General features: G+C 45.0%; 1 protein-coding gene across 2 annotated transcripts in view; it reads right to left on the bottom strand.

Annotated features, from left to right (window-relative positions):
* CMTM7 (CKLF-like MARVEL transmembrane domain containing 7) overlaps positions 1-22,603 on the bottom strand; it is a 50,112-nt gene extending 27,509 nt beyond the window's left edge. For both annotated transcript variants that reach the window (XM_012646889.1, XM_012646890.1), the window contains exon 1: positions 22,206-22,603. In XM_012646889.1, coding sequence (XP_012502343.1) covers positions 22,206-22,364 — 159 coding nt within the window. In that variant the 5' untranslated portion in view covers positions 22,365-22,603. The remainder of the gene's footprint in view (positions 1-22,205) is intronic.
* Between the last annotated feature and the right edge of the window lie 2,253 nt (positions 22,604-24,856).

Genomic DNA, 24,856 nt, shown 5'->3' with positions numbered 1-24,856 from the left:
CTATTTTTTAAAATGGGCAAAAAAATTTGAAAAGATACTTCACCAAAGAGGCTGTATGGATGGCAAACAAGGACATGGAATGATGCTCAACATTTTGTCTTTAGGGAAACGGAAATTAAAACCACAATAACAAATCACTACATACCTATTTGAATGGCTAAAATTAAACAAAAACAAAACCAAAAAATATTGATAATACCAAGTGCTATCAAGCGTGGTAAACAACTAGAACCCTCATACATTGCTGTGGGAATGCAAAATGGTACAGCCAATGTGAAAAACAGTTTTGTAGTTTCTTACAAATTTGAATATACACTTAACATATGACCCAACAAAACCACTCCTAGGTATTTATTTAAGGGAAATGAAAACTTACATTCACACATGCGCACACACACATGCACGCACAAGCAAAACCTGTAAGTAAATATTTGTAGCAATTTTATTCCTAATTGCCAAAACCTGAAACAGATGTCCTTCAACTGATGAATAGATGAAACATACATCCATACAATGGAATACTACTCAGTAATAAAAAGGAACAATTAATTAATTCACATGATAACATAGGTGAATCTTAAATTCATTTTGCTAAGTGAAAGAAGCCAGTCCCAAGGCTACATACATACCATTATGATGCTATTTACATGACATTCTAGAAACAGCACAACTACAGAAATGGAGAACAGATAGTGTCTGCCAGGAGTTACAAGGTGGGGAGAGGGGTTGACTACAAAGGGGCAGCACGAAGGATGTTTCGGTGTGATGGGGCTGTTCTGTGTCACTCTGTGGTGGTGGATACATGACTATGCATTTGTCAAAACCCACAGAACGGTTCTAGGTGTCCCGAAATTGACTGTGGTGCTGCTGGTAGTACTCTTTGAATATACCAAAACCATTGAATTGGACGCTTTAAGTAGATGATTTATATGGTATGTGAAATATATCTCAGTAAAGATGCTATTTTTTTTTAAGTTAAAAGAAAAAGACATCTGCCAAGAGACGCCCGATGACACTGTCTCTGAGTGAGAGTCAGGTTTTGGAGATAAGATGAAATTTGGAGACCCCAGCCCTCACTATACTTTGTAAAAACCTCCCTGTGGCATTTCCACAGGGCATTTTCAGAACTCTGACTTTCTCTGCCCTGGAATTCCAGGAATGCCCAGCCCCCAACACTCACAGCTCATTGATACCAGCACCCAGGCTTTTTGGAATCTGCCAGCAATTCATATTCTTATGCAGGACATACATGCAAGTATATATAATTATTAGAACAACACTGATCTTGAGAAATTTCCCCCTACTTTGCAAGAGAAAACTGAGACCAACAGAGGGATATGATCTACCCAGGATTACCCACATGGTGGGCAGCAGAACCAGGAGCCAACCCAGTGTTCTTTCTTCATCACCTTGATGTCTCTGCTTAGTCAAAACACGAGCCTGGCACATACAGCCTGCTTTACATGTGAGAGCTGAATACAAAATGTAACCTCTGTAATGCCCTTGAATGAAGTCCAGGTGGTTGCTCTCCTCCACTCCAATGCTGGCTTGTGCCAATCTAATATTCCTAGCAAAGGGACCAACGTCGATATGTAGAGGTAAGTTGGAGATGTGCAAAGGGGAAGAGGGAAGGAGGACCTTGTAGGAAATATTATGAATACGGAATAGCAAGAACAGACCCAGCTGACTGGTAGGTTAAAGACTAAAGATCTCACTAGGATACCGAAAGGAGATAACAGAATAATAACTAGCACTTATTCAGAGCTCAAATACTTCATAGATGATCTGCATAGTAACCCTTGGAACCAGGTAATATCATCATGTCCATTTCACAGATAAGGGAAAGGAGGCACAGAGAGGGTAGATGACCAACCCAAGATCTCACTCAGGCAGTGGGAATCCTGCAGTTACACTGCCTCAGTTTCCCTCCCTTGATCAGTAGATGAAGAACAGCATGAAGGTACTTAATCCTAATAGGAGGGTCTACTGAACAGGCAGCACAACAGTGGAAGAGGATGATGACCTGCAGGTATTGCAAAGGTGCTCATGGTCTTACGTCCTGGTTTGCCTGAGACACAGGCAAGGGAAGTTATGAGGGTGGCCTGTGATCTGTATAGCAGCGAGGACGTCTATACGCACCATCCTCACCATTCAGAGAGTGTTTCAGCCAGGGGATGTGTTAAAATGCCAGTCCCTGGGCCCCTCAGCCAGAGTTTCTAACCCAGTAGGTCTGAGTTGGGGCTCAGGAATCTGCATCTTGAATAAGTTCACTTCCCCCACCAGCCAAAGTACTTTGCACACCCCTGGTCCCCAGGCTAGGCTGTAGCAATCTCAGTCTATACAGAAGGGAGGCAGAATATTGCAGATTCAGAGCTTTTGTCTCTGGAGTCAAACAGACCTGGAGTTAAATTCCCATTGCCTCTTACAAGCTGTCTGAGGTGGAAAGGCTAAGTAACCTCCCTGAGCCTGTTTTCCCACCGGAAAGTGGGGGTTACAAATAGTACCCCAACTAGAGGGCTAGCTCGTCTAAGACAAAAACTGAAAAGCACTAAGCACAGCACCTGGCATGCATCACATGCTCTACTCATGACAGCTAAATGCAAAAATAAAGCCCTTATCGGGTCCATGGAATACTTCCATTGTGGTAAACAATCTGCAGCCCAAGTATCTTAACATTCTTGGGTTATCATTTCCTCTTCCTCAGCTGAGTTTTCTGGAAGAAGTCTCTTTCTGAGCATGAATTAGAAACTCAACAGAAGCCACCACTTCCCCAGCCTCCCTCTTCCTCTGGAGAAGACAGTCCTTCCTGCAGCCGTTAGCCTTCCCCTCTGCCCTTGCCCCGGGGAATGGAGACTGACGCTGACTTAGAGTGGACATCTGTTCAGGGGCAGATGGTCTGTGCAATTTGAATATTTATTATCTTAGTAATTTGTACTTCACCTCTTCCGAAAGTAATGAGGCCATAAAAGGAGCCTTAGTTAGAAATGTCAAGGATGAGGGGAAGAGCAGACACTTGCACCAAATGGAAGGTGGGAATGCATGCTGAAATAGCATTACGAAGAGCAGCAAAAAAGGTACAAACTTGCAAAGTCAATGGAAAGTTAAGAAAGAAAATGAAACAAGAAAGCTTAGTTTGGTCATTTGGCGGGGTGTGGTGTGGAACAGAGAGTTCCCTGGAAGTAGACTCTGAGAAAGAAGAGTTGGCTGGGGAGTGCTCTGTGAGAGACAGCGTGGGGCAGTGAGAGAGGCAGGACAGAGGGGACGGAGGATTTGGGCAGCTATAACATAGGCCTTTGCTGACCCTCCAAGGAGCCTGGCTGGGATGGGTCTCCTGAGTTATCTCCGTTGAGGTAAGGAGACCAGGCCTTCATAACTCCCCCATTGACCAGCACTGGCTAGAGGCTGCCCCCAGGGAGAGGACAGGCATCACCTTGGGTGAGGTAAATCCCTTTGGCCAAAGGCAGTTTCTGGAGAGGAACTCAGCAGGCCACATCCCTGGCATCTGGGGGGAATGAATACCACAGTAATAACGGGGGCATCTGAGCATACACCAGTGTGTCCATTGCATGGATTTCAGTGGGCTCTTTTCCAAAAAATGAAGTTACAAAAAGAATAGAAAAATCTTAGCCCAAATTTAAGCAGCCACATAGGAGAGAGCTGCCCACTGACCAGGAACGCCTATGCTGGGGTTCCTAAATGGGGGAGGAGGAGGTATTGTGTTAAACCACTGACCTTTGAGGGTTTATTTGTTCAGCAGCTAGTGTTACACTAATATAACAAAAAAACTGTGAGAAATACTATGAATAAAAAGAACTGGGTGCTAACAGAGGAGTTATAATGGAGGTGTCGATTAGTAACCTCTGAGTACAAACAAAAGGGACCAAAGGTACTTTAGTGATATCTTCTAATTACTGTAACCTTGTAATGGTTAATGAATGAATGAATGAAGGAATCACCTAACTCATTTGTTCTGATATGTCACTGTCTATATGGACCATATTCATGTTATAAATTCGAAGCTATTTTTTTTTTTTTTTTTTTTTGAGACAGAGTCTCACTGTGTTGCCCGGGCTAGAGTGCCGTGGCGTCGTCTTAGCTCACAGCAACCTCAAACTCCTGGGCTCAAGCGATCCTACAGCCTCAGCCTCCCGAGTAGCTGGGACTACAGACATGCGCCACCATGCCCGGCTAGTTTTTTCTATATATTTTTAGTTGTCCGATTAATTTCTTTCTATTTTTAGTAGAGACGGGGTCTCGCTCTTGCTCAGGCTGGTTTCGAACTCCTGAGCTGAAACAATCTGCTCGCCTCGGCCTCCCAGAGAGCTAGGATTACAGGCGTGAGCCACCGTGCCCGGCCTCGAAGCTATTTTGAAATCTACAAAATAACTTATATATCCTGAGTGTCCCATCTCTTACAATTTATCTTAAGAAAAACAATCCAAGTCAAAAGAAAGCTCTACTACATACCATAAAACAGAGGCTGGTAATTTCTTTTTGGTAAAGGACCAGATAGTAAATATTTTTGGCTTTGCAGATCACAATCTTAATTGCAACTATTCCATTCTGCTGTTGTAATGCGAAAGTGGCCATATGCAATACATAAGTGAATGGGTTTGGCTGTGTTCCTGTATAACTTTACAAACACAGGTGGCAGGCTGGATTTGGTCTCAGGGCCATAGTTTGCCAATTTCTGCAAATGTTCAATGTAGTATCATTTATAGCAGCTAAAAGCTCAAAAGCAACCTACATGGTCAAAGTAAATGGTTACATAAATGAAAGAATGTCTACTGAGATGACTGCACATATGTGCAATTATGAAGACTTTATTGCAACAGAGACATGTAACAAAATATTAAATTTCATAATAAAAAACACGCAACAAAGCAGAATCTACGATTGTAATCAGTTGGATTACAGCCCTGCAAACTTTACATATACTCTTAAACAAGGACCAAAATATAACATTTGTAAAATCTAAGGAACGGTGGGTCCACAGGTGAATTTAGTTTTTAATATGATTTTGGATTTAATTATATAATGTTCTAATCATATTTGTGTAATAACATAAAATCTCAAAAATAAAAAAAAATGCTAGACCTACAAAATCTCTTCAATGGAAGACCCAAATGAAACAGGTAAGTTAACATGCTCACTGCGTCAATTCCTCCGGCAGTTTCTAGGAGATAGTGCGCAATAGTGGGGAACCTGGCAAAGCCCTACAGAACCACTAACTTATTTCTATGGTTACCGGCTCTTCCATCCTTCATCACTACCAAAAAGGCCATTTTGTGAACTGACCAAGATTTCAAACACTTTTGCTTCTCTCTCAACTCCAGGCCTTTGCAGAAGCTGTTACTTCCTCCAGAACACTCTTCCCACCTTTTCCTCCCGCACTGCTTCCCATGCATCAGGTCTCAGCCTGGAGCTTCCTTCCCCAGGAAGGTCTGACCAGATACTGGGGAGGACCCTGTTATCTGTGCTCACAGCACCCTCTACTTCCCCCTCTGTAACACTCAGCATCCTGGCACTAACCACACTTCACTGACTGACAGATACTCCTTTCACATTTTTACTTTCCTCAAGCCGGGTGTATCTTACAAGCGTCGCTGGCCAAATAGCAGTTGTGGAGCAGTTCTCATTGCATGAGCGTGTGCCAACATCAAACATGCCAGCATCAAACTTCCAACAGCATGGAAGAAAATCCCAGGGACAAGAGTGGAACACCCTAGCCCCTGGGAACCCTCGGGTGTGAGGCTGAGATGGCAGGGACGGGACGGTGAATCAGGCATGTTTAGCATCGTTCTCAAAGCAAGAGTCAAAAGCCAGCTAAAAGCCCAGAACCAATGGCTTTTGGTTCTTGTATGGATTCTCCTGAGAAATGCTGATGGCATAGAGGACAGCAGTGTATGTAAAAATACTCTTAAAATAAAAAGAGATTTAGGAGAGGAAGGAGGGCTCTGACTGCAAAAAGATTTTAGGAATATCTCAACCAATTTATTTTCCTTCACCTATTTTCCTTTTTAAGTATTCACAAGAATACATAAAAATCTATATTTAATTAAGCCTAAAAGAACCTTTTCAATAAGCATAAGATAAAAATTCTAAGAGAGATTTGTGTCATCCTATAATTAATTTTTTTTTCTTTCTTGGGTGTGCCTAAAGCAATGGTGCCTCAGATGCGATGAAATATGATACCTGCTCAGTGCCCAGGTCTGCAGCCACACAGGAAGGGCCAGATGGGCCTCGCCGACTGCTGATCCCCTGCAGCTGGCACAGGGCTGGGGCAGAGCAGGCACTAATGAACATCTGACGAAGTGACTTGAAGTAGAGTCTCTGCCAGGCAAAGAGCCAAGACTAGGACCCCTCCCCGCCCCCGCAGCCATGGCACTCGAGCCAGAAATGGAAATCTGAAAGTGAGCTTGCCACTCCTGGCATTCGATTCTCTTAGCCTTTATTACAGTACAGTAATGTCACTATTCAGTGTTTCCTGGTGTTGTTTTAAATTAGGAACCTGCCCTGACAGCTTGATCAACTGACAGACACGTCTCTCATCCCTCCACTTGTCTGTTTGCTTTGGCGTAGGAACCACTGTTTTGATTATGAGTCGGTGGAAACCTGTCAGCTCAACTAAATAAAAAAGAAAGGTGCTGTCACAAAAGGCTGGCAGCCAGCATGGAACCTGCATCCTTATCAGAAACCTGGGGGCTGCTCCATGACAGGCAACCCAGCCTCTCCTTGCCGGGGTCCCCCCACCCCCACCCCCGAGCCTTCTCCCAGCCTCCTGGCCCACAGGTCTGCAGCTGCATGCCCCCGGCCACTCCCCAAGCCCCTCTGCAGCAGGCACCTCTGACAAAGCACAATTTCATCTTCTGAGGGAGACCAAAGCCTCTCAACTTCACTCATGCTGACTTTTTTGAAAGGAGCACTATTACCAAAGGCTTTGTCAAAAAAAATATGCATTCATTCATTAAATAAAAAATGATTATGACTGCTTTCTGTGTCCCAGGCAGCACCTTAGGAACTGGACATCCTGTGGTGACCCAACAGAAAAGTTGCTGTCCCCCCTGCAGTTCAGGTCCCAGTGGAGATGACCCACCATAACCGAGCCATGAAGGTGTGAACAAGGGGTTTGTGCTGGCAAAGGCTGTGATGAAATCGGAACTGGACAATAGGAGAGATGGTGGCTGGGGCTGGGGGTCGGGGAAGGCCCTTCTGAGGCAGGACGGGGAGCAGGACAGAGGGAAAGCAGGCATACCCCAGGACTGGGTTTGCTTCTCTGTTTTCTTATCTATAAAACATGAAAAATAACAGTACCTAAATGATAGGGCTGTTGTGAAGATTAAATGAGGCAATTCATGTCAAGTTCATAGAATAAGACTTCATAGGTAATAAGCCCTCAATCCATTTTAGTCATTATCCCAAGGAGGTGACATTTGAGCTAAGACTTTTTTAAAGAAAAGAACATAAAATTAAGCTCAACTTGAATTATTAGCTATTAACTTCAGATAGGAAGTTAGCAAAAGAGACTTTTGTGAAAACAAAAGCACTAAAATTGTGATAAGGCATGCCAAATCTTCTTTTCCTTCTTTCTCTTTTGCCTCCAGTGTAGCCATAAAATGCTGAGAATCAGAAGGTCCCCCCCAAACTGACTTTAATATCCAATGCCAGGGTTGCTCTGTCCTGGGCTCTTCACAAATGTCAAGGTCATGAAGGACAAGAAAGACTGAGAAACTGTTCCAGATTGAAGGGGATTAAAGAGACCTGACAACCGAATGTACCTCAAGATGCGGGATGGGCTCCTAGACCAGAACAAGGACATTAGTGGGTCAGTGGTGAAATCTTAACAAGGTGGTGAAAATCTTAATAAGGCTTGTAGATAAGATAATAGCCTTGGTGTCATTAATTTCCTGATTTAGGTAACTGTACTATGGCTATGTCAGAGAAAGTCCTTCTTCTTACGAAATGCACACTGAAGTACTGATGGACAACAGTACATGAGATCTGCAACTCACTCTCAAATGGTTTGGAGAAAAAAATAATTAATGTATATAAATTAAAAATGATTAAACAAATGTCAAATGTTAATTGGAGAGCCTGGGGGAAGGGGTTATGGGAAGTTCCTTATACTGTTCTTGAAAAGTTTCTGTACATTTGGAATCATTTATAAATGAAAAATTTAAAAAGTATATATAATTTAGAGGCTTAAATCATCAGACATTTTTATAAATAAAAAATAGCAACCAATTCACAAGCAGTAGATTAAGCAGTGCCAACTTGACCACCTTAATACATATGTTTCTGAGCTGTACTAGCTTATCTTTAAAGACTCTACGAGAATGCCGTAAGATTTATTTGGCATTCTACTGGTCTGGGGGAATCTGAGGACACTTCATTCATCATCTGTGGAAGGCCAGAAGCAGTGCTTCTTTGAAATGTACTTCTCATCTTTTCACCTCCACACTGCCATCTGAGAACCACTCTCTTCTGTCTTTATTGTTCTGTTTTTCTCAGCAGAAATTCAAGCACAGCTGCTCTTTTTGAATAAGCTATCAAGGAAAAAGACGCAGTCAGAGAGGACTGAGCTGTCACTGCCATTCAGAGAGGCAGAAAGGGTGGCCATCACCTCTCTGAAAGTTCATTCCTGGAAATGAGCAAAGTGCTTCTAAAAGGAGAAACTACTAAATGCCTACAGTCTATAATGTTGAAGATTTTTAGAATCTGACCACAGTGGAAAGTCTTTACTTGGTTGTATTAGTTTCCTGTGGCTACTGTAACAAACTACCACGAATTTGGTGGCTTAGAACAACAGACACCTAATCTCCCACAGTTCTGGAGGCCAGAAGTTTGAAATCAGCATTCACTGGGCTGAAGTCAAGGCATCGCAGGACCATTCTCCCTCTGGAGACCCTAGGGGAGAATGCCTTGTCTCTCCCAGCTCCCGGTGGCTGCCCTGCCATTCCTGGGCTCTCAGCCGCATCACCAAAATCTCTGCTGCCTCGTCACATCACCATCACCTTCTCTCTGTGTCTCTTACAAGGACACTTGTCATTGGATTTAGGGCCCAGCCAGATAACTCAGGATGATTCCCTCATTTCAAGATCCTTAACTTAATTACTTGGGAGAAGACCCTTTTTCCAAGTAAGGTAACACTCACAGGTTCCAGAATTAGGAAGTGGAAAACATTTTCAGTGGTCATCATTCAACCCACTACATCTGGAAAGTAATTTTTCATCCCTAAACCACGGTAAGACAACTATACGTTAAAGTAGCGATCACATCTCTGAATGAAGGATTGACGTCATCACAAACTGCGACAGGAGACTCACTGTCAGCACGCAGACCCTCATCGGGCCCAGGGGACACGTGTCACGCTCCAGAGTTCTTTCCTCTGCCCAACACGGCGGTCAGTAAACAGGACACACTGATCAATAGTGGAGACACTGAGGCACTCTTGTAAAACCAATGTCACATCAGCAACAGGAGGGACCACGGTGCCTCTTTTACCTTTTCCAAGTGAAACCCACAATGGTATGTGTCAATAAGGCCCCCATCTCAGAAATCAAATACTTGATCTCCAGGAAACTTTTTCTGTGGTTATGGTCTTAGGTCTTTCCAAGAAGTTAAAAAAGGCAGGGTCAAGTTATTTATGTTGCCATGACTTTGTCTGTAAAAGGTCACAGAAATTATTTTGCTCTCTATTGATTTTATTTTTCATTCAGTAAACATTTTTTCCTTCCCTTTGTTTCAAATTGGAGTTAAAAAAACTATAACACAACTCTTTAAGAGGGGAGCAAAAAGTAACATCAAAAGTCTTATGAGGTCTGTCGGGCAGCTGCCTGGCATGACAGATCCAGGGGGATATCTGGGCAAGAATACACATGAGCCAGGTTTGTGGAGGAAGGAAGATGCAGTCAGATTTGTATGTCCCCAGAGGTCATCAGCTTAGAGCCTCAGCAGACATCAGATAGACAGGAGGCAAATCCAACGACTACTCCGGAATACAAGCAGGGACTGTGTTGGTGCCCTGCTCAGATCCCCGGCTCTTGTTCACCAGGTCAGTGCACCCATCGCCCAGCTACTGCAGGTGCTGCTGCTAACTCCTCACGCTGGCTCCCCTCTGCTAATGATTTCCCTTGGACAACTGGAGCTGTCTGATTCAGAAGTCCCGGGGAGTTTATCTACACCCCTCCCTGATCTACAGCCAGTGAAAGGGGTACAAAGGCCTCTTGTACTCAAAGCAGGACAATCTCTGTGGTACGTTTCACTCTCCAGAGCTCCCCACAGGCTCACACTGAGGCTAGGCTACTGAAACTCATCTTTGTCTCGCTCTTTCTGCCCTAGTTTGCTTCACTCTCTCGATAAGCCAGTTGCACAAAGAATCCCCATGTCTAGCTCTGCTTTTAGGGAAGCTGACTTCAACACTCCCTGTGATGGACCTTGGGAAATTCTAAGAAAAATGCTGGTCACACAAGTCTTCCTGTTTCCTACCTGAACTTCTCTGGTTCCTAATATCTTAAATAAAGTTGAGTGGGATACCAGAGTAGTGGACTCTGAACGTTATCTGAACACAAAATAGTCTTTTTCCAATGACAATGGACATGGAAGACCCCTGGATCCCTCTGGGAAGAGATCACAAGGTGGTAAGTTTGAGAAGCTGAGTTTCAGGACAGATGAAAAAAATTTCCAAGAGCACGCAACATTTGATGCAAGTCCTCTACTTTTAGGAATTTTTCCTGATATTCTCATGTACACACAAAACTATGATATGTACAAAGGTAGCCACTACAACAGTTAGATAACAAAAAACAGGAAATAAACTAAATTTCTGTCAACAGGGGATTGGTTAAACAAACACAGTATAACCATTCTATAGAATACAATGCAGCTAGTAAAGAGAATGAGAAGAATAAGAACATTTCTGGATGGATATGAAATTATTGCCAAGATGGAAAGTTAAGTACTTAGGTTATTAAGTATGAAATGTCTGATTTCCTTAAGTACTAAGTTGTAAGTTGATATCTCTGACATTTCACTTTGACACATCTTGTTTTATTTGTATTGTAAAGGTACACCTTTCAAATGCACAATTTGGCTTGTGATTATCTGTCAATTTTTTTTTTTTTTTTTGGAGACAGAGTCTTGCTCTGTTGTCCAGGCTGGAGTGCCATGGTGTCTGCCTAGCTCACAGCAACCTCAAACTCTTGGGCTCAAGTGATCCTCCTGCCTCAGCCTCCCGAGTAGCTGGGACTACAGGCATGCGCCACCGTGCCCGGCTAATTTTTTCTATATATTTTTAGTTATTAGTCCAGCTAATTTCTTTCTATTTTTGGTAGCGACAGGGTCTCACTCTTGCTCAGGCTGGTCTTGAACTCCTGACCTTAGCAATCCTCCCGTATTAGCCTCCCAGAGTGCTAGGATTACAGGCATGAGCCACCATGCCCAGCCTGTCAATTTTTTTTAGAGCAATTTTTGTGAAACCATGGATAAGTCAAAAATTCATGTTATTTTTGAATATGAGTTTCATCATGGAACCAATGCAGTGTACATGGCATGAAATATCAACTAAGTATTTGGGAAGGATGTGGCTGATGAACGCACAGTATGTCAATGGTTTGAGAAGTTCTGTTCCGGTGATTTTAATCATGAAAATGAGTCACATGGGCAACCTGAGACCAAGGTGGATAATGATGAGCTGAAAGCTGTAGTGGAAGCAAATCTATCTCAATCCGTGTGTGAATCAGCAGCAAGGTCTGACATTACTATCTCAACAATATTAGACCATTTGAAACAAATCAGCAAGGTAAAGAAGCTGGATAGATGGGTGTCACATGAATTAAACAAGCATTGGAAGAGAAATCATCTCAAAGTTTGCCTTTCTTTGCTGTCACAACATAAAGGCAAACCATTTCTACATCGTATTATTGTTACATGTGATGAAGAACTGATTCTTGAATACTCATCAAAAAGAGCTAATGGTGTCTGTTTGGTGGTCCAGCACTGGTAATTGCCACTACAGCTTCATGAAACCTGGTCAATCAATTACAGCAGATGTCTACTGCAGCCAATTGGATGAAATGATGAGGATTAAGCAGCCGAGATTGGTCAATGGAGACAGGCCAATCCTCTTGCAAGACAATGCTCAACGATGTGTCACACAAACAACGCTACTCAAAGTACAGCAGCTGAACTTGGAAACTCTCTGTCATCCACCGTATTCACCATACCTTGCACCAACTGACTACCACTTCTTCCAGGCTTTGGACCACTTCTTGCAAGGAAAAATATTCAATTATTAACAAGTTGTGGAAAATGCCTTTTGCGATTTCATCGCCACTCGCTCTCCAGGCTTCTTCACTGCTGGCATAAGCAAGCTACCGTTAAGATGGCAAAACTGTGTTGATAGTTTAGGTGCATACTTTAATTAATTGTACTGCTTCTTGTTTGAGATATAAAAAATGACATTGTTGACTTGATATGAGACATTTCATATTTAATGACCTAATAATAAAAGCACAGAAAAATGAGTATACATCTGCTTCTATCCTGACAGGAGGGGAGACACACATACACAGAAGCATATAATAATTCCTGAAGGTTATACAAGAAGCTGGCATCACTGGTTCCCTCCTGGGAACTGGGGGACTTTTGGTATATTCTGAATCTTGATTGTATGTTATCTATTCAAAACATCAAATACAACTTAACAATGTATAATCATGATTGACAGAGTCAGTCTTCACAAGCTGGGAGGCTGCAGACAAGATATTTAAACTCCAGCATTGGTTTCCTCATCTGCAAAATGGGAACACTAACACCTCAAAGGAATGTTGTAATGACAATGAGCTCTTGCACGGGAAACATGCAGCACAACACCCAGAGCAGTAACTCAACAAACGGACTTACCCTAATGACATATGACCAAAGCCCAGTCATAAAAATGGTCACTGTGTCCTCTGGACCTACACTGTGCCCTCTGCCCCGACACTGCCATTGCCCCATCCTCCCTGGCTGAAAGCTCCAGCTCTGATGAGGGATAAACAGGCTTTTGTGGGAGTGTTAGTTATCTACTGCTGCATAGCAAATTACCACAAACTCAGCAGCTCAGAACAACGTTCATTTATCATCTCATGGTTTCTGCCGGGCAGGCATCCGGACAGGAAGAAGTCCTCTGCTCGGGGTCACACCAGGCTGCAATCAAGATGTTGGCCAGGCAGGTGTAGGGCCCCCTTCCTATGTCATGTGGTTGCTGGCAGCATCCAGTTCCTTGCAGCTGTGGGAACGAGGTCCTGTTCCACTGGCTGTACACGGAGACCTGCTCTTAGCTTCTAGGCACAGCCCATAAGTTCTTGCCACATGGCCCCTCTCCCAACAAGGCAGTTTTCTCCTTTAGAGTCAGCAGGAGAATCTCTCCCTTTGGGAAGGACTCTGTAGCTCTTCTGAAGGCATTTACCTGATGAAGGCAGGTCCACCTAAGGAAAAATCTCCTTTTGATTAACTCAGAGTCAACTGCTTTGGGATCTTAATTACATCTACAACATCCCATCACCTTGGCATGTGACATAACGTAATCGTGAGAATGACATCCTTTCACCTGTGCCATATTCTGTTGGGCAGATGCAAGTCAGAGATTCCACCCACATGCAAGATGAAGGAATTACACAAGGGTGTGACTCACTGGGGGTCACCCTAGGGTGTATCTGCCACAGTGGGCTAGTCTGGGAGCCTGCTCCCTGTAGCTGGAGAGACAGCACACCATGGTGCAAAAAGGCAACCTGGCTGGACTTGGGTTAAGTGTTGGCTCCAGAACTTAACAAATTTATTTAACTTTGGGCAAGTTATAAAACCTCTCAGCTTCTGTTCAACCAAAAGAAGGAAAATAATCCTGAGTCATTAGAAGGGTTAAACAAAGGAAAACTGCATGTAAAATCACCTGACATAGTAGAGCAGGAACTCAAACCTCAGATCCCCTTTCTCTTCCCAACCTTTCCTAGAGGAACTTATGACTTAAATAACAATGACGGGTAATGTGAAAATGCTTCCTAAAATACGACACACATACTTAGTCTGTTAATACCCCAGTGAGGGGTTTTCCCCACTCCAGCTGATTTCATCCCTGGCAAAGGATGAAATCATCATTAGCACCTGCTGTCACAGCTCACAGCACCTTCTCGATCTGCCACAGCCTGTCCATCAATGAGCCAAATGTATAAATTATGGTACAACCAAACAATGGGCTTGTATGCAGTTATCACATCATTTCCAAGCAATGTTTAATCACATGGGGAAAATACACACAGCATGTTGACCATGAGGAAAAAAAAAAAGACCCCAAATTGTTCTCCTAAGAGCTCAAATTCTGGATCCAGATCACCTGGTCCAAAACCCAACTTCACTATTCATGGTTCTGCAGCTTTGGGCAAGTTACCTAACCCCTCTGTGCCTCAGAGCACCCCACGTTATTGTGAGGAATTAGCAAGGTAACATGTAAAAAACACCTAGCCCCGTGATGTCACCTAATGGGAGCTCAAGGTGCTATTATTTGATTAAGTACAATAATTTAAGAGGAAAGTTTAAAAAAAAAAGAGACTTCTTCATATTTAGAGTTGCTGCCGCCTTCTCAGGGGAATAAAGAAAACCTAAGAGGAAGAAGAGAATAAAAATATATCGAGGTCATACTATATTTAGTAATTCTCTCTGCTTTCCAGAAGGTTTCCCTCTACTCTGTACCCAAAAGCATTTAATTAATTTCTCCCATTTTTCGCCCTTCCTATTCCCTTCAGAAGAAACTTCATTTTTGCCATCTTAAGAAATGAGGATACATCTTTTCTCTTAAGTTTCACAGAAATCCTTTTGGAGTAATACATGGACACTGTTTTACAAACAATTTCTCTCTTCGTCAATCAAGAAGGGGGGAGGGGAGGGAGAGAGAGAGACTGTCCCAGAAAAAGAAGAGCCAGGTCACTGCCCTTGCTGATTAAAACACATACCAGGTGAAACCCGTCTTCCGAAGGAGGCTGAGAAGCAGGGCTCTGTTAATGATTTCTGCCAGGCGGTGTGGGGTGGGGGCGGTGGCAGTGGCAGCAAGTGAGTCCAGCCCACGTCCCATCCTCCTTTTTCCTTAGGAAGCCCCAGAGGCTGCTGAGCAACCAGAGCCAGCGCTAGGCTCTGAGCCAGGCCTCTGCTGCTGCCAGGACTCGCTAAGGACCTCAGTGAGAAAGGCCAGGGACTGAGCAGCGAGTGAGGGAACCACTGAGCCAAAGTGGTGACAAAGAAAGCCAGCATGCGGCGGGCGGCGGGTCAGAGGGAGGCTGCCAGGGCAGCATGCTGGGCCAGCACAGGGCGAGGCAGATGGCAGAGGGGAGGAAACAGATGGCTGTCCAGTGGCGCTGAACAGGAAGCACCAGGGCCGGGAGGAAGAGAGAAGAGAGAAGGCCTTCCCTGGCCTTTTTAACATGTAGAAATTAATGGGTATCCCTGTATCGGTAATTATATATTTATAACTTATTACTGAAACAAGAATTTTGGTAAATACACTGGCCCAAAAAGGGAATCCCCTAGGATTTCATGGCCCAGGAGTGCTCTGGAGGGTCTCTAGGACCCACTGTAGTGCTAGAAAACCGATGGGACACTCCCCAGACTCACACCGGACCACAAACCCTCCTTTCCCCACTCCCCTGCAGCCTGCTAGACCCTTCGGCTGGTGTCTTCATCCATCACCATATGGCCTCACCTCTGGCCAGCGATTCCCAGCCCTGCAGCAGGTGGTTATTTGGAGTGCCCAAAAATTCTTGCCGGTGACTATGACATCCTTATGCTCTGCAGCCTGAATAGATAAGATCTGCTGTTGCCATTACTTAAATATAAGTGCATTTAAAAGCATTTCTGAATCTTCTAGTCTGTCTCTGTCATTGTTCCTTTTCCAAGTCATCAGACACCAAAAATACTGTTGCAACTTAAAATACTATCACTATTGCACTTCGTTCCTTGAAATTCCTACATGATACAGGGATACCCATAAATTTCTAGATGTTAAAAAGGCCAGAAAATTGTTTAATGCCAGCCACCTCAGAAAAGCAAGAAGCACTTCATTTCTCTCTCTGCAAAAGGTCAGTGCCATTTATCCTGAGGAGTATTTACGGATTTGCACACCAGACTTCTCTACAAGAAGTTCATCACGGTCCTTGTTTGTACATGGGCAGAATTGCAAGCTCCCTGAGCCACAATGGGCAGGGGAGCTGGTCACATAAACCATAATACCTCCATGACTGGCTACAACAACAATAATAAAAATCAAATTCCAGATGAACATAAAGTACCATGAGAAAACATTCATCACATATTAAACAAAAAAGGCATTTTACAGAATAGGTGTAGTACCATCCTAGTTTTGTTTTCCAAAACCATCAAAATTATATCTGTCTACTATAAAATACTATAAAGTTTTACTTTAAATATTAATCTTGAGGAAGAGGAGGTGGAAGAGTCTATTTTCTTCTTTGTGTTTCCCAAAGTTTTGGGACATTTTGGTTCCCTTTTTTTCCCCAAAGGTTCCACCCAGCCTGGGTAGGTTCCTTCAGTCTCCTTTCAGACAAAACATCCTTTTAGAATATAAAGCATTTCACACAGTCCTCATTACTATCCTGAAATGAATAAAATGTATACATATATACATTTTAATATATACACATATAAAATGTATATGTAAGGTTATTTATATAACCTTAATCCCTGTGACAACCAAAAAAGTTTCCACAAAATTCCAAAATGACCCCTAGGGGGCAGTACAGCCCCTGGTTGGGAACAAGTATTAATACTTTTTTTTTTTTTAAACCAGAAATAAAGCCCATAACTTGTTTTATTATGTTTTATTTTTTAATTTGCTTGGCCATTGGCAGAAAGTAGTTTTTATCCTTGGGCCAGACTGGTTAAGGTCAAAGAATCCTGGCAGTGAGGTTCTTTGCTGCCTTTAACTCTCCAACTTACAGGAACTAGGACATGGGCGTGCAAATCACATTTGGGAACCAAACCGGAGTCCCCCTGCCATATAGATCTAAAAACAAAACATAAAGGGGCAGACCATTCTGGGTTATGCTGGACCTTTTTCCACTCACAGGTCTATTCACAGCTATACCAGAGGCTGAGATCCCCCTCAGCCTAATTCCATTTGGCACCTGAGCTGTGAATTCTCTAAGTGAAGCCCAGAACTGCCCAGGCATCCTGGCAGGTCTTTAGGACCCACTCTCCCCAGGCTCATACACTCACCCAGGTGCCACCCAGCCTGGGTAGGTTCCTTCAATCTTATTTCAGACAAAATGTTCTTTTAGGATATAGATTATTTTGCACAGCCCTCATTACTATCCTGAAATGAATAAAATGTATATATAATATAACCCTTATCCCTGCGGCAGCCAAAAAGTTTCCACAAAGTTCCAAAATGACCCCTTAGGGGGCAGTACAGCCCCTGGCTGAGAACCACATCAATGGTGAGTTGACATCGTCATGATGCTGCCCTGATTTTCTCAGCACAAGGACCAAATCCTCATCATGATCTGGCAAACCTTGGAGTCTGGTCCCTGCATACTTCTCCAGTCTCACCCACACTCCTGTCCCCCTGTTCCCTCCCCTCCAGCCATACGGATACTCCTCCCTCCAGACTCAGAGCTGTGGGCTGTGCTCTTTCTCCTTCTTGTGAGGCTCACATCAGATGTTGCTTCCTCAGAAGAGCCCTACCTAGCCCCCCAAGAAAGGCCACACCTCCTAGTATATGCTCTACACCACTGCGTACCTCTCCTTCATAACATTTGTCCCGGTTTGTAATTATATAACTATTTGATTAATGTTCGTTTTCTCTATTAAAGCACAGAGAGGACAGGAGCTCATCTGTCTTGTTTGCTCCTCTTTCCACAGCGTCCCAGCACATACTAGCTGCTCAATAAGTATTTGCCAAATAAATAAATGAACCTTCTGGAAGACATTTAGGTTTCCATCTTCATTGCTTGTGGACTACATTCTGGTTCCCCTTCCATATTACGGCTGTGCAAATGTCACAGCCTGTTTTTCTGCGCAGGCAAAAGGAATCTATCTTGTTAATAGCTGTATTCCACACACCTAGCATACAGTTCAGAGCATAGCAGAGGCTCAGTGAATGAGTTGATGCCAATTTCTAAATGTCTGAGGTGGGAAGACTAAGAACTGCCCAAATACCAGCCTATCTCTTGCTACATCATTTCCTTCGCACCACCCCCAGCTTATCACTTATCTCCAACTTAAACATACACTGAACGAAGGCACTGGGGGGGTAACATGGCACTTCCAACCTGACAAGCTCACACTCATCTGTCAAGATTCAACTCACATGTCACCTTTGTTTGCCCTCTAACCCTCTTCCCTAAAGTGGGCAACTATCAGAACTTTTATCTTCCTGACTAGCCACTGGTGGTATTTGTCTGTCTTCTCAGCTGAAGCACAGATTTCTAGAAGGCAGGAATTTTGTCACAGTTATCTGTGTCTGCAGAAATGGAGAAGAATGTGGTACTCATGTCTGCTGAGTGAACAAGTAGATAAGGAGCATTGGTGAGGACATGAGCCCCATCCTGGGGTCTCCTCACTCCCCCAGCAAGGATATATGGACCCCTTCAGACCCCAGGGCATCCCTTCCAGCTCAGGGCCTTCAGGCACTCAGGGGATGCCAGGAGAACTGACCCTTCAACCCAGACTCCGTGAGGCCTGTGGTGGGCATTTCTCCTCTCTCAGTGGATATGGTGGGGACACCAGGGGGGTTTCCTGACATGGGTCTGTGGCCTCCCCACAGCCAGTGGCTGCATGCAAAGCATCTTGCCCCCTCAAACTCTTCCCTAGATCTAGTTCTTTTTAATGGCTGAGATATAATTCACATACTATATAGTACATCAATTTAAAGTGAAAAATTCAGGGGTTTTCAGTACATTCAGAGTTGTGCAACTGTCACATTTTTCATTTCCACATTTTCATCACCCCCAAAAGAAACCCCATACCCATTAGCAGTCACTTCCTATTTCCTCCCAACAGCCCCCCGCCCCAGCCCTAAGCAACCACTAATCTACTTTTTATGTCTATAAATTTGCCTATTCTGGACATTTCATAGAAATGGAATCATATAGTATGTGGTCTTTGGGGACTGGCTTTTTCTTTTAGTATAATGTTTTCAAGGTTCATCCATGTTGTTATTAATACATGTATCAGTACTTCCTTCCTCCCTTAGATTTTTATGCTGAATAATATTCCATTGTATGAATGTATCACTTTTTTGTTGTTGTTTATCCATTCATCATTTGATGGACATCTCTGTTGTTTCCACTTTCTGGCTATTATGAACATATGTCAACATATGAGTCTTTGTGTGGACAGATGTTTTCACTTCTCTTGGGTATAAGTAGGAGTAGAATTACATGGTAACTTTTGAGAAATTTCAGGCTGTTTTCCAAAGTGGCTGTACCATTTTGCATTCCCAATAGCAGCATACCAGAGTTCCAATTTCTTCACATCCTCCACCTCCTCACCACTTGTTATTACCTGTCTTTTTTATTGTTGCAATCTTCCTATATGTGAAGTAGCTTTGATTTCCCTGGATCTATTAAAAAGCCACAGTTCCACTGGAGTTATGAATTCTGGGGACATGAGGCCATCAGGCGGGAGCCCGTCATACTGCTGCTACTGACAGCTGTGTGACTTCAGTGGTTCTTCAACTTTTTAGCAGGTTTCCTCATCTGTCAAACATGTTACTCTACTGGATTCTCAGAAACATTTAATGAGATGATACATAAATGACACATAGTACATAATTCCCAGAACATTATCAAGAACAACAGAGGGGCTAAAAAAAAAAAAAGGCTATTAGAAAAAAAAAAAAAACAAAAAAAAACAGTCCCTTAAAGTCAAGAACTGTAACTGTGTCTCTGGTCTACAAAGGAAGATCAAAGAAACTAAACCATTGTGGCCAGAGGACTATAAGAATTACATATGTGTAAATTACATGTCAAGGACAACACTAACTTAGAAACTCATTTTCTTCCTATTTTCTCACCTTATCATTTTCTAGTAGTGGTGGACCCAGAAGAGGCCCAAGACAAGGGAAGCTGTTCTCCAACAGAACAGCCTTTTCAATGATTTCTTAAGGCAACATGTTGGCAGGTCCACTGATCAGATCATGATGAAAGCACTTCATGGGAAGGCGAGGACAAAAGCATCAGCCTGTTCAGTATACACATCAATGGTCAAAACGAGAGACCCATAGAAAGGGTGTCCAAAGTGGGGCATCGATTTAGCTGCTTCTGCCCTTCTCCAATGTTAACACTGCGTTAAGTAAGTGTTTTCTAGTAAAGAAGAAAAATGAACATCAAATGCCCAAGCAGGAGCCCCAAACAGAGGAGGAGGAGGAGAATAGGAAGGAGTCAGACAAGAGGCCCAAGTCCATAGCCCTAAATAGTCTCTACCGTAATACGGCCATCCTGCAGGAGCAACTTCACTCCCAGAGCATCCAATCAAACTAGCCTGCAGTTCCAGGGAGGGCATCCTCTGAGGAAGGTGTAGGCATCCCCTGGCATGGTTTTAAGAAGGGCACACAAAGAAACAGCCAGATAAAGTTATTCTTCAATTCTTCATTTTCTTCTTTTGAACAGTGGCCCCATCACTGTCACCTGCAACCTGGCACGAGAGCTACAGGTGAGAGGCTAGCTGAGAAGCTTAAAATGAGAGTTGGAGGTTTCTCATTTCCCAGTATCTTTGTTCTTCAAACTCATGGACCAACATGAAGGCTTCTCATCTCCATTACCTCTGTGGACCAATCTCATAGACCAACAGAGGCTTTTCATCCTCCTGGAAATCTCTGTCCACCAAACTCATCACTTCCATTGCTCAGGCAGGGTCTGTCTCACCCCAGCCCGTCTTTTAAGGATGGGGAGGTGGGCTGGTCTCCTCTATTTGGCTGATCAAATCTCTTAGCCTGGCCAAAAAAGTGCCCTGCTCAAACCTAACACTGCTCAGCACCAGATTTTTTTGTATGTTGCTAAAATGCCTCTACTTTCTAATTCTGGTCTATCTAGACATCCCTCTTAGGGAGGAGGAAACTCCCCCTTCTCTTTAGCTCTGACCCACGCAGGAAATTAGAGCCTTTATACACACTCGGCTTCTGGAATAACAGTGCTATCTGTGGACGCACGGATGGCTCTGACCCCGTGTCCGGCCCTTCGCGGGTTGTCCACCCTAGCAGGTCCCAGCTTCTGGGTCTGTGCCTTGTGCCCATCCCTACAGGCCTTTCCCCACAGCTCTTTTCAAAACTGCCCCTCCCCTCTCCACCATTCTTGCTGCAAACATTCCACTAAGTGAACAGTCATAAACAGCCCAACCCAGTTTCAAAACATATCTACAAACGGAAAAGTGTTTAAGATTAAAAATTTTAAAACAAGAAAAAAATGGGAACGAAAAAAAGGAAAGAGTAGGAACAAGAGAACAGGCCGGGCGATGTTGGCAGAAAGCCCTTGTGCTGCGCGGGTCACACTCAAAGCCCAGACGTTCGTTCATCCCGCCTGACTCCACAGGTGTCCCCCAGTTAAGACACTGGCTCCCCCTGAACGAGTACCGGCCCCTTGGAACAGGCCTTTCCCAATTAATCACCCGCCCGCCCTTGGACCTCGGGAGCGCAGGAGACCAGGACGGCCAGGCCCAGGGTCCGCTTCTCTTTCCCCGCCGTGGAACGCGCGACCCCGTGACCTCCTCCCCGGGGGACGCTGCGCACAGCGCCGAGCAGCGCGGCCGCGCGGGGCCGGGGGAAGACGAGGCCGCGGCCGGCCAGGAGGTCGGGTTTCGCCGCCTCAGCGCCGCCGCCCGGGAGGCTCTTCAGCCCCGGCCCGGGTTCGAAGCGGCACGGCCAGAGAAGAGGAAGGAAGACGAAAAGGAACTTTGCCCACGGTTTCTGTGAGTAGGCGGGTCAGGCCCCGCAGAGCGGTGGCTGGAGAAACTCGGGACCCGGGGACCCGGTGCGCGGGCAAGGGCCGGGCGCTGAGTTCCGCGCGGGGGCTGCGGCGGCAACTTCGCGCGAGGAAGCCCTCCTCGAACTTGACTTCGGCGCCGCGGCCCCCGCCCCGCCCGCCGCGGTCCAGCCGCCTGGCGCGTCGGCTCCCGGGCCCCTTCCTCCCCGGGCCGCCCCGTGTGACCCCGGCCCCTCTTACCATCTGCGCCACTTTCAGCAGGGCCGCGTGCGTGCGGGGGTACACGGTGTCCAGCAGCCCCTCCGAGGGGCCCGCGCCGGGCTGGGCCGCGCCCGCCCCGGGTCCGAGCGCGCTGCCGCTGCTGCACGTGGTGCGGACGAGCCCGGCTCCGTGCGACATCGCGCGGCCCCAGCCCGCCGGCCGCCTCCCCGGGCCGCGGCCCTGGGGCCAGATAAGGAGGGGCGGGCCGGGGCGGGGCGGCCCCTGGGCCGGGGCGGGCGGCGGGCGCAGGCGAGGGCGGGGCGCACTCGACCCAGCCCCGGCGCGGGAGACGCCGAGCCGCAGTGGCAGAGACCAGCCGGGACCGCCGGCCGGCGCTTTCCAGAGAGGTAGCGCCAGTCCTGGCCCTCGGAGATGCGCGGAAGCTGGGAGTGGAGCGAGAGGAAACCGGATGCCTCGGGCCGTGGCCTCTGCGAAGTGGGCAAGGCCCGGGCTGCAGCTGGCACTGAGCCTCCTGGGATTTTGCGTGGGTGCGGCTGCGGATGTGTGCTGAGAGTACTTTGTTGAAGTTTAACTTACTACAGTGAAATGCCCAGACCTTACACGTTCAGCTCCATTAATTTTTATGTATGTGTACACCTGTGTAATCATCGGCCAGATCAACAAATAGAACGCGCCCATCACCCCAAAGAGTTCTACCGTGCTCCTTACTCTTCCCGCTTCCCACCCATCCTCAGGCAGCCACCTCAGTATATTCTGCTTTCTGTCACTATAGATTAGTTTTGCCTGTTCCTGGACTTTCTATACTTGAAATAATACAAAATGTTCTCATTTGTGTCTGGCTTCTTTCATTCAACATAAGGTGTTTGGGATTCATCCTGTTGGGAATATAAGTAGTTGTAGTAGTATTCCACTGTGTGAAAATATCACAGTTTTAAAAAATTGATTCACCTGTTGATGGACACCTGGCTGCTTGCTTCCTTCCTCCCTCCCTCCCTTCCTCCCTTTGCTATTATGAGCAAAGAAAGCTGTGGTGAATATTCTGGTACAATTTTTTTGGGGTAGACACAAGCTCTCATTTCTCTGGGGTAAATATCTATGAGCAGACTTGCTGGTCATGGGCTATGCATATGTTACTTCTATTAGAAGCTGTCAAACGGTTATTAAGTGACATTCTATTTTGCACCCCTTCTGGGTTGTTTTAAAAATGAATACAAGCCCAAACAGGACTACCAAAATGAGGTATGTTATCAATGTTCCTTCCGAGCATAGTGTCTCTGCTCAGAAGATTTTGGAGATAACATAAAAAATCCACCTGTGTGAGCTCGTTTGTTTGATTTTTTTTAATCCCACTGCACAATAGATGATAATCTATGAGCTTATTTGATGCCAGCACTCACCTGTCCTCAGAAGACTTTTCAATGTGGCAAAGTCTTAATAATTCTGGAATGTGAATGATACCCATGCAATCTCTGTTGTGACTTGTCTCAGGTGATTCTGACGCACACTCAAGTTTGGGAGCCACTGCCATTGCCACAGTCCACTAGAGTTGAGGCATCTGGGGATTCATTATGCTATTTTTTTTCTACTTTTATGTACACTTGACAATTCTCATGACCAAAAAATTTTGCCTTCAGTATGTGTCTTCTCTTTAGACAACAGTCACTGCCATCTGGTACCTCCATTTGTTTCCCTGTAAATCAGGAATCATTGCACCTAGGGGCTGCCGTGACAATGTGATAGACATGCAGGCATAATGTGACATTTCTGGCTCTATACCCACAGGCATGAAGTTAGTATTGCGTATTATTCTTCATGGAGATTTACATTTTCACTCCTGTAGTTGTCCAAGGCTTCAGAGCCCAGAATGGAGATGACAGGGGATCTTTGTTGAAATGAGGGCTTCAGGGAAGCAGAAAAACCAAGTGCTAGATAATTTCTCCTCTGAGGGGTCTTTATCCAGCATTCCAGCATTCTTGTAACTCAGTGATTTTCAATGTATGGTCCCCAGACCAGCAGCACCAGCAGCACCTGAGAACTTGTAAGAAATGCACATTCTAGGGCCCCATGCTGACCTGCTGCATCAGAAACTCTGGAGGTAGGGCTTAGCGGTCTGTGTTTTGACAAGTCCTCCCAAACGTACCTTCACCCCTTCCCCCTAACCCCACCCTGTGATTCAAACGTACCTTCACCCCTTCCCCCTAACCCCACCCTGTGATTCTGTGCATGTTCAAGTTTGAGAACCACTATCAGTTTCTGAATCCACTCAAGAAATACTGCTGAGACATTGCTGGGTTTTTCTGCCTGGTGTTGACTAATGTGCCACCCAACTCTGATAGGAAATAATCACTGGTGCTGGCTACTCTGTGTTGATCACTTTATCATGATCAATTAAGTGCTGAGCAATGTAAGAGTCATTGCTGCCTGATGTACAAGAAAAGGCTCCAGAGATCAGACCTTGCTAAGTACACTGGGATGTCTACATTGGTGTGCTGCCTGCTGGGTATGAATGGCTGCCCTTTAGGAAACAAGGGCTTAGGCAAAGGGCTTCATAGCTCACTTAAAAAATGTTACACTCTAGGAGGGAGCCAGCCAGATGGGTGGCCTCTGAATATCTCATGAGAATTCAAGAATTTCCAAGTTGTTCTTTCCTCTACACTGAGGGGGTGCAG

Source organism: Propithecus coquereli, unplaced genomic scaffold (genome assembly GCF_000956105.1).
Source record: "Propithecus coquereli isolate 6110/MARCELLA unplaced genomic scaffold, Pcoq_1.0 Scaffold251, whole genome shotgun sequence".
Taxonomy (NCBI): domain Eukaryota; kingdom Metazoa; phylum Chordata; class Mammalia; order Primates; family Indriidae; genus Propithecus; species Propithecus coquereli.
This window is presented reverse-complemented; position numbering and strand designations above follow the sequence as displayed.